Source organism: Manis javanica, chromosome 16, assembly GCF_040802235.1.
Source record: "Manis javanica isolate MJ-LG chromosome 16, MJ_LKY, whole genome shotgun sequence".
In the NCBI taxonomy this organism is placed as follows: domain Eukaryota; kingdom Metazoa; phylum Chordata; class Mammalia; order Pholidota; family Manidae; genus Manis; species Manis javanica.
The window spans coordinates 43,755,995-43,772,036 of NC_133171.1; the positions used below are offsets into that span (position 1 = coordinate 43,755,995).

The following is a 16,042-nucleotide window of genomic DNA, read 5'->3' on the forward strand; positions in this document are numbered from 1 at the left end:
TACTACTGCCTCTATTATTGATAATATATGGCTGATAGTTATTGGATATTGAAGATTAAATAAGGTAATGAACATGAAAATTGCATTGAAACATTCAAGGGTTAGTTAGCTGTACTTCATGATAAGATTTCATGAAGCTGTGCTTTTCCTTGAATGATGATGATGATGACGATTCTCCTTTTTCTTTATCATCATCATCATCATCATCATCATCATCGTCATGAACTGAGTGCTTTCTATGTACCAGGCACTGTCCTGGGTGCTCTATATACATTACTTCATGGAACCTATCAGAGGGGTATTTTTAATTTCCATTTTCTAGATGAGGGAACTGAAGTTGGGAGGTGATGTGACTTGCCCAAGGTCACATGGTAAGCATTAGAGCCTGTGTTTGAACTCCAGAGGCCAGCTCTTTACTGCTAAATTGAGAGTTGGCCTAAGCAGGTATTTCACAGCAAAGTTCATATGACAAACACATTGTGGAGGTCTTGTGAGTTAATTGTGATCGACTTTTATTTGCATATTCCTTGTGGGAGTAGAAAGAACTCTGAACCAAGAGTCAGGAGACCTCACTTTTAGTCCCAGCTGTGTCACTAAATAGTGATGTGTCCCTGGGCAGATCAAGAAACCACTCTAGACTTCAGTTTCCTCATCTGAAAAATGAGGGATTTGGATGAAATGAGTGATTTTCAAACTGTAGTTCTGAGCCTCAGACATTTTTGGTCCCCCTCCCACCAGTTTGCATAGTTATAATTTTGTCTGTTACAATTGTTTATCTGTCTACCTGAGATTTTCTTTTAAGCAAAGAATTTCTGAATTTAACTTTTAATGTCACCAATCTCCAAGATAACTGAATGATAAGTGGCCTGACTACTATGTGTACAGATTCTCAGTAATTGTACATTATCGTAGTGTGTTCAAGATTGGCATCTTTACAAATGAAAAACTAAGGCACTAAATGGGAGAACACTGGTGAATATTTGTTAAAATATGTAGATAGACTGAATGTTTCAGATTATCAGCTACCTGGGATCAAAGTCTGTTTTTTGTTAGGTTTGTGACTTCAACAGTATTGTAACTCTTAGCTTCCTCATTGGTATGGGGGAAATACTTGCCTTATAGGGTGATTGTGGAAAAATATGAGCTAATACTGGTGAAAGACCCTTTATAAACTCTGAAATGCTTATAAAAATTCATCTATTTTTTTATATGCCTACAGTAAGTCTCCCTTTCTCTTTTTAGCCATGTGAACTATGTTTTTCACCACATCAGATGTTTCATTTAATTGTTTATATTTTATATAGACTTACCACATTTCTAAAATGTTAATCTAGACTGGAAGAGAATCTGATGTTTTAAGAGATCCCCTTATTTGACATCCTGGTCAAATATGCTTATCTTTTACTATTAGAAATATAATTGTCTCAAAAATTTCACACATATCTGAAAAATTGACAATTAAGTCACTCGATTATATAATGTTTTATTTAAAAACAACAGTGTTTCAGTATTGGAAGAGTTAGCTTGCCATTTTGCCAGGGTTTAGATGTTATGTATTTTATGATGACCTGGAAGGCACATAGGCAGCAGTGTGGTTTAAGGACTACTTTTATATAGAATGAAAAATTTTTTTGAAACTCAATATTTCCATGAGAGTACAGGTTACAGAAGCACATAGAATAGAAACCTACCTTAATAGGAGACTAAAGAAGAAAAATATAATAGAGAACTTCATGTCTCTCTGAGAAGGCGTTACTGGGCTCCTAGTTCGGTAGGTTAAAAAAGTAATTGCTCGTGTAGCCAACTAGGAAATGTAAATGCTCAGTTTATGTCTGTCTATCTGTCTTCAGGAACTTTCATAGTTTATAGGGTTTTGATATTCATTTCAATTTAAATATATTTTTTGTGTACCCATTATGTGGTAGCCACTGTCTTCTTTATAACACCTCCCTGAAATAGACAAATTATTTTTGACAGATGAAGAAACTGAACTTGAGAGATTAATTGATCCTATTACCAGGTTCTACTTCATTGATTAATTATCCTTCTTAACAAAAACCCTATGACCATGACTTTTATTTCAATTTTCTGCCATACAACATCTGTCACAAAGCTTCTGCAGGATTGTCCACTTGAATTCTCCACTTGAATGTCTAATAGTTGTCTCAGAATTAACATGGTCCCAGCTGAACTCGTTTTTTTTACTTTCCAGTCTTCCTGATTTCAGTAAATGGTACCACTATTCATTCAGTTTCTCACAAAGTCATCCTTGGCTGCTTTTCTCTCATACCCCATGTCTAATTCATTAGCAAGTCAGCTGTGCCTTCACAGCATATTCCAGAAATCTGACCTCTTTTCACCATCTCCACATGTTCCACTAATTCAAGCCACTGTCGTCTCTTGTCTATACACTTCAAAAACTTTCTAACTGGTCTCCTTGCTTGTACCTTTGCTTCCTTACAGTGTATTCCCACAGTAGCTGGAGTTACCTTTTTAAAACCTAAAGTATTTTTCAAATCATTTCCCTTTTCATAATTCTCTAATAGCTTCTTCCCATTATATTCAAATAAGATTTAACTTCCTCTGGCCTACAGATCTTTATATCATCTGGCCTTGTGATAACTTTGGCCTTATTTTCTACTCCTTATTTCCCTTTGTTTATTTCACTCTTGCAACACTGTCCTCTGGATGTTGGTATTTTGTTGTTCTTTTTGCCCAGAAGTTCTTCAGAGCTCCCTCCTGGGCTTTGTTCCAGTCTTATGTTAAATGTCACCTCCTGGTTGAAATCAACTTGTTTAATTTGTTTTCATAGCATTTGTCACTACCTCAAATTATATTTATGTGTTTATATCTTGCCTTATAACCTAGTTCTTTTTGTCTAGCTTAGTTACTACTGTATCCTTAGCTCTTAAAACAGTGTTTGGCCTGTAGTAGATGCTCAGGTAAGTAGTTATGAATGAATAAGCCAAAGCACAGGTGGTGCATTGGCTTTAAATAAGGGGGTGCCTTTATTGTAAGAGGAGAGAATTAAGAGAAGATAGAGTGGCTTTGGTGAAGAGTGGAGAGAGTTAGTAAATAAAGGCTCTTTATTTCTCTGTGAAGTAGAAAGTACAGTATCTTCTGATAGTTGGGGAAGTAATTATGGGGCAGAAGTTTATTAACAAACTAAAATAATTAGTGTGCACTAAAATATCTAATGTTAAACCAAAAGATTTAGTAAAGTCAAACAACTAGATGTCAGAGAAGGAATTCCTGACAATGTGTATCTGGGAAGGCTTCTTGAGGATTCTGAGCTTTAGGTCAGCCTTTTGTAGACCACTAGCGTTGGGACACGTGGAGAGGAAACAAGTATTGCTAACAGCAAGAACTGTAGGGTAAAGGTTCAAAAGAAGTGGGGATGGTTCCAGAGACACTGAATGGAATTTGACTGTTACAGGAAAGGAGGCTGGAGAGGCCTGGTGGGACTGATCTTAGACATGTTTTGTCCTCCAGGCATTGGACAGGCATTGGAGGCTTCTGAGGAGAGGAGTAACAAATATTTAGAATTAATACTTTGGAGGTAATATGGAGAATTAATTAGAAAGCTGGGAGATGTGTTTAAAAGATACTGTAGTAACAGTATTGATTAAGGTGAGATTGGAAAGGAAGGGATTGATTTAGAATTATTTTTAACAAGGAAAAAATTGCCAGGACCAGAGTGCCTTGATAAAGACAGGGAAAGAGGTGGAGAATAAAAATTGCCTTGGAGTTTTGATCTTATGTGACTGTAGAGTAGTGTTGCTCTTACAGACCTGGGAATGTTGGGCAGGGAAGCAAGTTTGGTGGGAAAATATAGTAGGAAATAGTGTAATTGGGCAGGGAAGCAAGTTTGGTGGGAAAATATAGTAGGAAATAGTGTAATATATTACACGGAAGAGTTTTTCTGTCTATGAATTCTGTCTATAAAGTCTTTTGGTACCAAATGGTGATTCTCTACTTCAGTATAGGTAGTAATTTGTCATTTTTGATCATTAGTTCCATATGAATATTTATACCTTTTACATATTAATTAGAATCAAACTGATTTTGGTTAGAAAGTACTATTCCTGTTCTCATAGTTTTTAAGAAAAATAATTGCACAACAAATGGTAAGACATTTCTTTATAATGTGTATTGCTCTGTATGGTACTTCATAATTTTCAAAGTACTTTCACTTCATTTACATCATTTAACAGTAATCCAATGGCACATGGGTATTTTGGATTTGCTATTCATTTACCTATTTTTTTTAAACCACAGTTTAAATCTCTTTATTTTCAGATTATAACAAGTGTGAAATCTCAGTCCATTTTCCCCATTATAATTGACTGGGTCTGATGGTCCTCCTCTTGTCTCACAGTATCTTGTGAATTATCTTTGACCTCATTCCACTGGGTATATGTTAACTTCAGGAGGCTATAAGCTACTAAGTAGCAAGGATGTCTTTCTTATCTATGTATTCTTTCTTAGACCATTCAGTCATTTGTTCTTTTACCCAACATTACTGAGCATCAGCCATGCAATGCAGTATATTAGGTATCAAAATTACAGGTAAACAGTGTCCTTTACTTAAGCAGCTAACAGTTTGAAATGAGGAAATATACTGTAGTGTGAGAAGTATGATAGTTGCGTCTTATTTCAGGTTCTGAGCTTACTGATATCTGGTAAGTGAATACAAATGATTTTTACTTATGAAAATACAGTTACAGTTTCAGAAAGATAGCTGTTGGTTTCAAAGCAGTTATAAATTATACGTCAGTCATCTGTTCTTTGGATTATTCATGTTACTTCTCTCTTAGTAGATAATTGAATGGACCACCTGAGTTTTATACCGTCCAAATCCACTTGAAATGGGGCATATATCAATATATTGGAATTATCATTGTGTTATCCCAAATATTAGGCATAGAAGTCTTAAAATTTTTTACATTTTAGTTTTAATTTTTTCCATTCAGTGATTGATCATTTGGTTTTATTTTTCACAGCAGAAGAAATTTAGATCATGATGTAACTTGAGTTTTTTTTTTTAATAGCAGAACTAACAGGCAGTGTATAATTGTATTGGCTTAACCATAATTGCTTCCTGCCTTTGGAGTTCTGTGAAAATGAAGTGTTCTGATTACAACAGTTTTCTGTTAATTTATATTATGTGATGTTAAGGTTATGAATGATTGGAATTGACTCTGTTGATCCTTAGAATCAGTAAGTCAGCTGAATTAATTTCCCTCAGCAGTGATATAAAAGAAGGAATGATAAAAATTCCACTATCTTTTAATAAATGGGTAGACTGATGGATTTCACAATCTAGATTTTGATGGTGTTTTGAGGGTGCTGTAACTAGTAATAGAGTTATCAACTCTTCGAGGCATTTTAAGCTAAAGATGTTTCATGGTATTTCTTGGTCACCAAATATATGAGCTGTAAATAGAAACCCATTAACATGTTCATTATATTTTTGTTTAATTCATGTTTGTAATTATAATTTTAGTATGGTTAAAAAAATTTTTTTGTTGCAGTATTTTCTGAGAAAAAGGGGTATATCCTTAAGTTCCACTATTTTAAGTTAGATGATGTCAGTTTTTCTACTCTGGAACATGAATTTACAGGTGTGAAATAGTATTGGCTATTGGCTTGATGATCAGGTTTGAATTCACAGGTGAGACATAGTATTGGCTATTGGCTTGATGATCAGTTTTAAATATAAGTGTTAATCAGAGATGAACTTATTCCTTGGGTTCACATTTAAACTGTGGCATGTTGAAATAATCTAAGTCTCCATCTGCACATCTGAATTCATTTAGTAAAATATGGCAAACAGCTGCATTTCAAATGAAAGCTAAAACAACTGCAGGACATTAACCCATTGAGAAGATTACAGTAGGTTTTCAGTTCCATGTTAACTGTATTTATTACAGAAAATTGACTTGAGTGCTTCTGCTTTTAACTGACTTAAAAAAATGGGAAAAAGGAAATAAAGTATTGGCATGATAGGGCTTTGATGTATAAAGAAGTTAATGTCTAAAGAAATTATCTAAATCATCAAACAAAATGTGGGTATGTGAAATATTTTTAAAGATTCTAATGAGCTATCAGCTCCTCATGTCAAGAAAAATGTTACTCACCTGTTTGATTTAAAAACTAAATAACTTGACTGAAAGGATGATCATAGTTATAATAAACTAGGATTGGGACCTTTTACCTCTTACCAATAAGTACTCTTGATGTGAAACATTTGTAGTAGGAGGATAACCAAAGAAAGCAGTGGTTTTAATATAAATTTACTTTTTCTAATGTCTCCTCTTCTGAGATGGTTAAAGCAGGGTGACTGGATTTGCAAAATGAAAAAAGGGGCAGATTGTTCTATCAGTGTCTCAAGACATTTGGCGATAGGATAATCCTATAGAAGGGCATATGTTCAAATCTGACATGAGTCAATTTAAATCGTAACTGTGTTTGGAGACAGGGGTTAATGTTTAATTTTGAGTCTAATATTTTCTCTGGGGTATCATATCTTTGTCAGTCTTCTTTTGGGACAACACAGGAAACATTTTCCAAGATCCTTGAGAAAACCAGGTCTCTTTTTTACCACTGTTTTGATTCTTCAGGACTGTTCCTGGAAGTACTTGTTTTTCTATTTTCCCCATGTTTTGGACTGGTGATGTGTTGGGTTTTTTTTTTTTTAAACCTGAGTTTCAAATGATGACTCTCCTGAGTCCAAAAGTCCTTGTGAAAAAATAGGATAAATTTAGGCTTAAAAAAGATGAAGGTCTTTTATAGCATTAGCTTCTTTGTATGGCTTAGAATTTTGATTTTCAAGCTGATTTTGAATGAAATACTTTTCCTTCTCTTTTCTCTGTTCTCCCATTCTCTGGTGGTTTTGGCCTGGCCCTCGGGCCCTCAGACAAGACCAGGGCTTATTTGACAGATAGTTGGTCCTGCTACAGAAGGATATGGGGATATTACAGGTCTAGCCACCTAGTGTGCTGCTTGTCTTTTAGATCTCTGCCCGATCGCCTTCTTAAAAGCTTCGTAAATGGCCTATCTCAGGTAGTGGTTTGTAGTAGTTTTTTTCAGCTTTCTTTCATGGGGCCAGGCCCTTCCATCTGAGCCCTTGATAAATAATGCTGGTTCAGGTTTCCTTTATCAGTTCTAGCCTCCATTGCCCTCAGGACTGGTCAGAGTAGAGGATGTATTAAGAAGATAAATTTGGCAGTAATGTGGAGAATGAAATGAGATGAAAAGAGAGAAGATGTGACTAGAGCTCCTACAAGGCCATAGCAAGAACCAGGAACGGGAGGGTTTAACCTTGGTAAAGTGGAATTTATTTGTCTTTTTAGAAATTACAGATTGCAGGAGGAGTCAAAGATGACGACTGAGATTTTGAGCTAGGGTGACTAGTAGCAGTAGTGATGTCAGTAGTGAAAACTATTTTATAAGGAAACTACTTAATATTTATTGAATTGCATTGAGATCTTTCAGTGAAAATACTCCAGTTTCTTCTGTGACTGTGAAATAAGAGTTATCTAAGTTTGTCATATAAAAGCTCTTAGCTGATCAAGAAAGGGAGAATTCTTAAGGTCTTTCTGCTTATTTGAATAATAGCAAACCATGTATTTAACTGTATGCTAAGAACTGTTCTGAATACTTTGTGCATTAATGGTTCATTTAATCTTCACAGCAATCTGAAAAGAGGGGGGGTATTACCATTCCCATTTTACAGATGAGAAAACTGAAGCACAAAGAAATAACTTGCCCAAAGTCCTAGCAAAGTAGCAGAGCTTGGATTTGAACTTCAACTGACTCCTAACTCTTCTTGATTAGTTGACTTACTTAAAGTTCTTAGTATTGCTAAATTTTATAATTTCTAAACTTTTGTTAATTCTTCTCTAGAATATGCAGATTTTTAAGGAAAAATTACAATATTGCCAGTTTATGTAAACATGAAATAGCTAACATTTACTGAGCACTTATGGTGTAATAGTTGAGGCTTTTATCTACTTTAACTATTTTAATGTTATTTTCATTAATTCTTGTTTATGGGCCTGCTGCACATTAAATAAAATGGCATATTTTAGGATTGTTATCTACTTTTCCTATTCTGCATCAGCTTAATTTTATTGGAGAAAAAAGTCACATTTTAAATTGCTGAGTTACTTAACCACAGATTATAAAATATCACAATGCTTACTTGTTATCTACTGATTACCTTTATTTGTATTATTTGTATTTTAGGCTTTAGTTCAAATGGGAATGAGATTATGCTGTGGATTTTCTGATTTTGCATTTTATAGCTGTGCAACTTTTCCTTTAAATGAAATCCTACTTGGAACCCTAATATATAAAGTGGAAAAATCAGAGTTGGTTTGGTGTTCTGGATGTAAATGGGGGAAGAGGTGGGTATGTGCTTGAGAGCGAGTGGGAGACCCCTAAAATATTGCCTGTGAACCTTAGGGCCCCCCAGAATACATTTTGAAAACCATTGAGTTCTATTAAGTATTTTAATGAGTATTTTTCTGCTGTTACTAATTATAAGATATGTACTGAAATATTTATGACTCAAGTGATTTTTTGATACTGCACTTGACTAAACATTTTTTTAATTTCATTTTAATAAAGATATTAAGGATGAACAAATACAATTTATATAAAACAGGAGAAATTTATAATTTTCTACATAACTTTCTGATGTAATTTAGAAATACTCCCATTTTTCATGTATTTATTTATAGTTAAATACATTTTGTAAACTTTATTTCTCCTTTTTATTTAGATGAATAATACTGCTGCCAGCCCAATGTCTACTGCCACTTCAAGTAGTGGGAGAAGTACAGGGAAGTCTATAAGCTTTGCTGCAGAATTACAGAGTATGATGTGAGTATGTCTGTCCATCTCACTTAATACTGTTTTAAGTTTATTCATATTGGTAAAAGACAAGAAATAACAAAATTTATAAAACTTAATTTGGAAATTTGTATTTAAATAAATATGAAGTAGTCTGATAACCATGTACAGAAGGGGCAAAATTGATTACAAATGCCAAAATGTATTGGAAAAATAAGTATTTGTTATCTTATAAAAGACTGAACAGTAATGTAAACAGTTCTGATTATCTCTTCAATGTGTGTTGTTTTTGTTACAAGTGTTGTTTTAGATTGAGAAAATTTTGAGATTGGTTATATTCTTGCATGAAATGTTTTCAGTTTTCAGTTTTTCTCAAATGTCATAATTCTGTGAGCCTGATTTAGCTTTTAGTTTTTGATAATATTTAAAGTCACTATATTTCAGAATGTTGAGAAAAACTTAAAACATTTAAAAAACACATTAATTCAGTTTTTGAGACATTGCACAGTCACGGAGATTTCTTTCCCTAGGCTCTTTTCAGCTTGATTTTTGGCTTCTTGCAAGAGTAAGACTGCATATTTTGATTTGATAGGAGGTAGTATACTTACTAGAACTGTCTGCTGGTGCATATTAGTTTTTTTTTTATTATTGGTTCAGGAGACTATTACCTGCATAAGGGGTGCAACACGTTAGATCTCTTCTTTTCATTATTCATGACATACCTGAAATGTTTCTCTCGAAGGTTTAAGTGACTTCATCTTGTGGGGGTATATATTGGTAGTCTTCATAGTGGATTAATACCACTGTGTGATGATTTTTGTAAAAAGGAAAAATGAATTTGAGTATATGTCTAATAGTTTGGTGAACTTTAAACAACATTGGAGATGTTTTGGTCATAGGTTGTCAAACTTTTTGGTTTTAGCCTCCTTTTATACTTTTAATTACTGAAGACATTAAATGTTTATGTGGGTTGTATTTATTAATAGTTTTGTTTGGAGTTTAAAACAGATAAAAAATATTAATTCATTTGAAAATAAATAAACCTGTTATTAAATAATATGTGTCCTATAAAAATAATTGTATTCTAAATTAAAAAATTGGTAATGTATTTTATTAGATGAGAATAAATGTATTGAATTAGGATTTGTATGGGGTGAGCCTGTGTTTTAAATAATGGAATATTTTAAGGGTTTATGCTTCTTTACACTTTTATATGTTAGTTTTTTTAAATTATAGTTTAGTAGCTTTCTATTAGGAATCTTTTATGTTGTATTATGTTAATTATATATTAAATATATCTTAGAAAGTTTACAGTAATGTGAGGTGATTCATTTTTGTGTAGAGCTAGTTCATTGATTTACTTCTTACTTTTGAAAGCTTTTAATTAAAAAATTTCAAACTCATGAAATTATAGCGAATGGTGTAATGAACCCCATGCATGCATCATCTGATTTTAACAGTAATTGTGTTTTGCCCATTTTATTTAACCTTTCTCCCTATGTTCCACTTTCTTTTTTAATGAAACATTTTAAAGCAAATCCTGGAAATCATACTTCAAATTTGGTGGTATTTATTAAAACAATGTATTTGTTACTGGGTAAAAAAATATTCTATAGCAGAGGTCAGCAAACCACAGGCATGGGCCTATGGAATGGCTGCTTGTTTTTGAAAATAAGGTTTTGTTAGACCACAGCCACACTCATTCATTTGTCTATTATCTATCACTGCTTTCATGCTACCTGGCAGAATTGAGTATTTGTGACAGAGACCATATGGCCTGTAAAGCTGAAAATATTTACTATATGGCCTTTCACAGAAAAAGTTTACCTGATCTATAGAAACAGCTCTCTATGAGAGGAAAGCTGTATTTCCTTTTGTCATTTATACTTAGGAGAGGTTCTATTTGGTGCATTTGATAGACTGCAGATCACAAGAAAACTGAAAAAAAACCAACAACTAAATTCAGCACTTTCTTATTAAATACTTTTGCAAACATCTTCCCAACTAATGTGCTTAAGCTGGCTTCAAAATGCAGAAGTTATTGTTGGCAACATTGGAAGAAATGTATATTTTCCTTCTATTTCAGACCTCATGGAGAGACCACTCCTCATAGTTATATTCATCATTTATAGTCTGAAGTTATTTTTTTCTGCTTATGAATTGCTTCATGGAATAGGAAAGTAAGGCCAAAATTGGGGGAATCTTTTAAAATTTACCAATATTATCTATTGGTATAATGTTTTCAGGCTTTTGATTATATAAAATTAGAGTCAATATACATTTATCCTTATGTGATTTCAAATGAGAAAGTGCAGAATGAAGTCTCTGTATTGTAGGAATTTCATTCTGAATCCTTTCTGGGTGGTGTGTGTGTGTGTGTATTGCAATTTCAGTTCTTCAAAGCCTGTTTGTATTGTATTGCTGTTTTTTAATTCTCTGTGCTCCTGTCTTCCTCACCTGTTAACCACTAATGAGCTGTTTTACTCTTGGCTCTCTGCCCTCTAAATAAGTAACAGTATTGTGGTGTCATTTCCAGGGAAAAGTTTCACTGAAAGGTACCTAGTTGTCAAGCACAAATAAAATTGTCAGGGTTTGCTCTTATAGGTAAAACTGGCAGCCAGTCTGTTCTACTCTTAGAGCCTTGATAGAATTGACCGTATTTTAAGTTTGGGGGGTAAATCCTACCAGTGAAGCATTCTTTAGGGATGTGCTTCTATAGATTTTAAACTAAAGGATTAGCAGTCAGACAGTTTGCTAGTGGGTTGGGAATGACAGCAGCTCTCCTTTACCTAGTGCCTGTAACTGAGCACGTTTGCTATGTGATCCTTATGACGGCTCTTTTATTAACATGTGCCGGAAGGCTTCAGAGGCTTTCATTTTTAAGATACTGAACTCAAATACCCTGTAAATTAGAAAGTAAAATCTTTTTAGTACACACTGTAGATATTATAACAATCTTAAGAATTTTAACTAGCTTAAATGCACTTCAAGGAGTCTTTGTTGGGTTCTCTCTCATTTTACTCATTTATATATTTCTTGCCATGTTATATTGTACATTTTCAGGTTTATAGGCCTGATGATGATGCCAGGTTTCTCTGCTTGGTAGCATTTAGTAATTCTCATCTGACCATATTAAAAAAAAAGGATTCTGTTTATGTGTTACTTATATTTTGTAAGGATTCTCCTAAATTAAAATTTCACCTTTATTTGAAATCCACAAATTAAAAAACATTTTTTAAAATCAGTGTTTTCTTTACATACGGTAAGTTTTACCCTTTTAATTGTACATTTCTGCAAGTTTTGCATCTTAAAAAATCAATATTTATTGAGCCCTTACATGGCAGGACAGGTGCAGCTTTCAAGATAGTCTAGCAAGGGGTTGTGGAGGCAAATAAATGTCATATTAATAGGATGTGAAAAATTCCATGGTGGTACAAAGGAGGGGGTGATGAACTGAGGGTAAGCTTCCTAACTTTATGTCTATACTTCTGATGGCTTCCTGGAAAGTCTATTAAGTGTTCAATGAGCACCTCAAATTTAGTATGTCTAAAACTGAAGTAATAATTTTCTCAGTAATTTGCTTCTTGAGAATTTTTGGAATAAATACAAAAATCATTCATTCATTGCTGCACTAGACTAGGATATAGTTGTATATGTGAAATGGTATCATTCGGCTGTTTTTTAGCATTATGAAGTTATGAGGTATGAAAGAATATGTTCCCAGTTCTATCATCACCTTAATCTGAATTTAAAGAGACCTAATATGTAAATATATGAATTAGTAATGTTTAATAAACTGGCACAGGGTTCCTTCACATATTGTTTCTCTGTGCATTTAAGTTTTTTAGGAAACTGGAGCAAAGAGAAATTCTTAAAATAAGAAGCACTAACAATATGTACAGTTTCAGAGATGCTTTAATAACACCAGTGATAACAGTGAATGCTTATATAGAGCATGATATGTACCAGACATTCACCTGAGTACTTCCAGATATTGTTTCATTTAATTCTCATGCAACCCTTACATAGGGTTAGATATTGTTACTCCCTTTTTATGGAGTAGGGAATTTAGACACAAAGATTAGTAAGCTCACCAGAAATTTCCTTTGCAGTAAGTGGTAAAACCTGCATTTAAGCAAGGAAGTCTGACTCCAGAGTCCATGTTCTTGACAAATTATGCTGAGCTATAAATTAATAAAATTTTTATATTGATTTATAAAGTTTAGTTTACAAATGAACTTTTACCAATTTATGTATTACTCATGTGCTACAATGAAGTAATAATTTGAAAGCTGAATACTTGTTCAGTTAATTACTATTACTACTAATGAGATCTAATTTTTATAAGATGTATTGAATTAAGTTGTGATTTTCACATCATTATAGCATTCATTTCAGTTTCTTACATCTAACCATGCAATCTTTTGGAGCAAGACCATATCAATAAACAAGAGAAAGTACAGTTTTTCATAGGAATTATATACAGGTGCACCTTGTTTTGTGTTTTGCAAACGCTGTGTATTATGCATATTGAAGGTTTGTGGTAACCCTGTGTTGTTCAAGTCTTTCAGTACCATTTTTCCAACAGTGTTTGCTCACTTTGTATCTCTCTGTCATACTTTGGTAATTCTTAGAGTGTGCAAACTTTCTCATTATTATTATATGTGTTATGGTGATATGTGATTAGTGATAATGACTTGCTGAACATTCAGGTGATGGTGAGCATTTTTTAGGAATAAACTTTTTAAATTAAGGTTTGTACATTATTTTTTAGACATGATGCTGTTGCACACTTAATAGACTACAGTATGGTGTAAATCTAACTTTCATATGCACTGGGAAACCACACAGTTTGACTTGCTTTATTGCAGTATTTGCTTTATTGCAGTCATCTGGAACTGAACCCACAATATCTCTGAGCTATGCCGATACTTAAATGCTCCTTATTTGATGCTTATATTTGTGATATATCATAATTTTGTATATAAACATGGTGACATTGTTTTTGAATATTTAAATGTTTATCCTATTTTTCTATTTTATCACTAGTAAATAATATTTTAATTTCTGATATTTAAATTATCCTACAAATACGTGGATAAACTTATCCTTGTACTTTTTCTGAAATGCATTTGGAGTATTTTAAGATATACACTGGTTTATAAATATAACAACAGGAAGATTTCCAAATTACAGTATAAAACTGGTCTTAATCTTTCCTGAAGGTGAGAAAATGTATGAAAGCTAATTAAAATATAACAGCACTGTGTAGCTTAAAGGTTGGCTATACTTCTTTTCCTTTCAGAAATGAAATCAAGAAATGTTTAAGTTACTAGATCCAGCTGATTTAAGTGCCTGCACTAAAAAACAGTATCATTTTATAAATGTGGCAAAATACAATTTTGAATACGTTCTTAATATCTTTATCAATTTTTTTATGAAAATAAAAAAATTGGCCTTTCATTTTAGGATAGTATGTATATAATTACCGGGGGAAAATCATTTTGCTCAATCTTAGAAATGAATTCTTGAAAATCAAGGAGTTTGAGTCATTTTAGTAGTTCTGTAATGAAAATCCTTAGTTGTGTGGGAGAAAAATAGGCAAAAATTAAATTGCAGTATAATTGCAGATTATTACACTGGAGAATGGAAATACCTGTTTTGAATTAATCTGAAGGCAGAACTAGGACTTACCTGATCCATGGTTACTCATAGTCTTAACTTACTTTTAGTGTTAATATTCATGCATTCTACTGTGTTCCTGAGTGCTTCCCTAGACCCTACTAAAGGTGTTATGTAGCATATGGTTTATGTCCAGTATTAACTTTCTCAAGTCTGAAAACTTTTTAACTACATCTTTTAGATAAGGATTTATGGACGTGCATCTACCTCATAGAGTTTAAGTGAAAAGTAAATTAGATTGAGTCAAAGCGCATAATATTGTCCTGCCACATAATAAACACTATCCTGTTAGTTACCATCACCTTTTAAAAAATAATTATCATCATCAACATATTGATTTAGGAAGTTTATAAAAAATGCTTCAAGTGCAGGGGGAAATGTTGGCAGTTTAATGGAGAATTCTTATAATTACATTGAAAAAATGATTTGTCTACATTACAGCCTGCTGTCCAGTAGAACTTTCTGCAGTGATGGAAATTTCTATTGGTGTGCTCTCTGTTATGATACCCACTAACTCTGTGTACTATTTAGTACATTAAATGAGATAGGCAAATGAGGAGCTAAATTTTAAATTTAAATTTAATTTTAATTTTAAATTTAAGTAGCCACATGTAGCAAGCAAGAGGCTGCCATATTGGCAAGTAGAAAAACTATGTTATACTTGGAAAAGTTCTTTTCTGTGTTGCTTACATTTTTAGTGAAATTGTGAAAAATATTTTTTACATGTTACATGAGTTGATTTTACATTTAACACTGTCATTGATTTACTTTTTACTTCTTCCTCTCTTTTTTTTTGGTTATCATTGTCCCAGAGTTCTTTAAAGATTTAGGGATGTTAATTTTTGGTTGCTTTGGCAGGTCAGATTTCATTGGGAGATTTAATATTACATTCATGTTCCATTTCGTAGAATGTCGAGGTAATATTGAAATGTATTTGTTTCTTAAAAAGATTCTTCTGTGAATTCACAAAATATATCTATACTTAGTCTTTCTAAATATCCTGGGACTGTAGGTCTGAATATATCATATTGCCCTGGATTATCCATAATCACAGTGTGTGTAACTGAATATGTAACATCATTGTGAATTTTGGGTCCTCATTTTCAGGTAGCTAGATTTGCAGAATTTCTGCTAGCTTTAAAGTTAGCAATATGTTATGTGGTATTTTGTCAGTTCATTATTTTCATTTTTAAAAGCTGAGTTTTTGAAAATTTGGTATCTTTAAATCTACCAGATTCAATATTAATCTTTAAAAAAGGCACCAAAAAAAGTGAATTCTTCAATATTGAAAATATATTGAAAGTAATTTTGGGTAGGAAATTAAAGTTTGATATCTATAATTATGTGTTGATTGCCTGTCTACAATAGATTCTATCGATATAGAATATAGAATGTAAACAACTCCTAAACTTAAAAAGGTGTGATTTTATAAATAAGTAGTAGTTTCTTAATATAGAGGAATGAATCTCTCTAATCTTGACTATTTTGACAATTGTTGAGT

The 16,042-nt window shown here is 32.8% G+C and overlaps 2 protein-coding genes across 13 annotated transcripts in view; one reads left to right on the forward strand and one right to left on the reverse strand.

The window, feature by feature from the left end:
• RUNX2 (RUNX family transcription factor 2) overlaps positions 1–16,042 on the reverse strand; it is a 315,257-nt gene that overhangs the window by 268,653 nt on the left and 30,562 nt on the right. The window lies entirely within an intron of this gene.
• SUPT3H (SPT3 homolog, SAGA and STAGA complex component) overlaps positions 1–16,042 on the forward strand; it is a 478,840-nt gene that overhangs the window by 3,728 nt on the left and 459,070 nt on the right. For all 3 annotated transcript variants that reach the window (XM_037016080.2, XM_037015978.2, XM_037016049.2), the window contains exon 2: positions 8,789–8,889. In XM_037016080.2, coding sequence (XP_036871975.1) covers positions 8,789–8,889 — 101 coding nt within the window. The remainder of the gene's footprint in view (positions 1–8,788; positions 8,890–16,042) is intronic.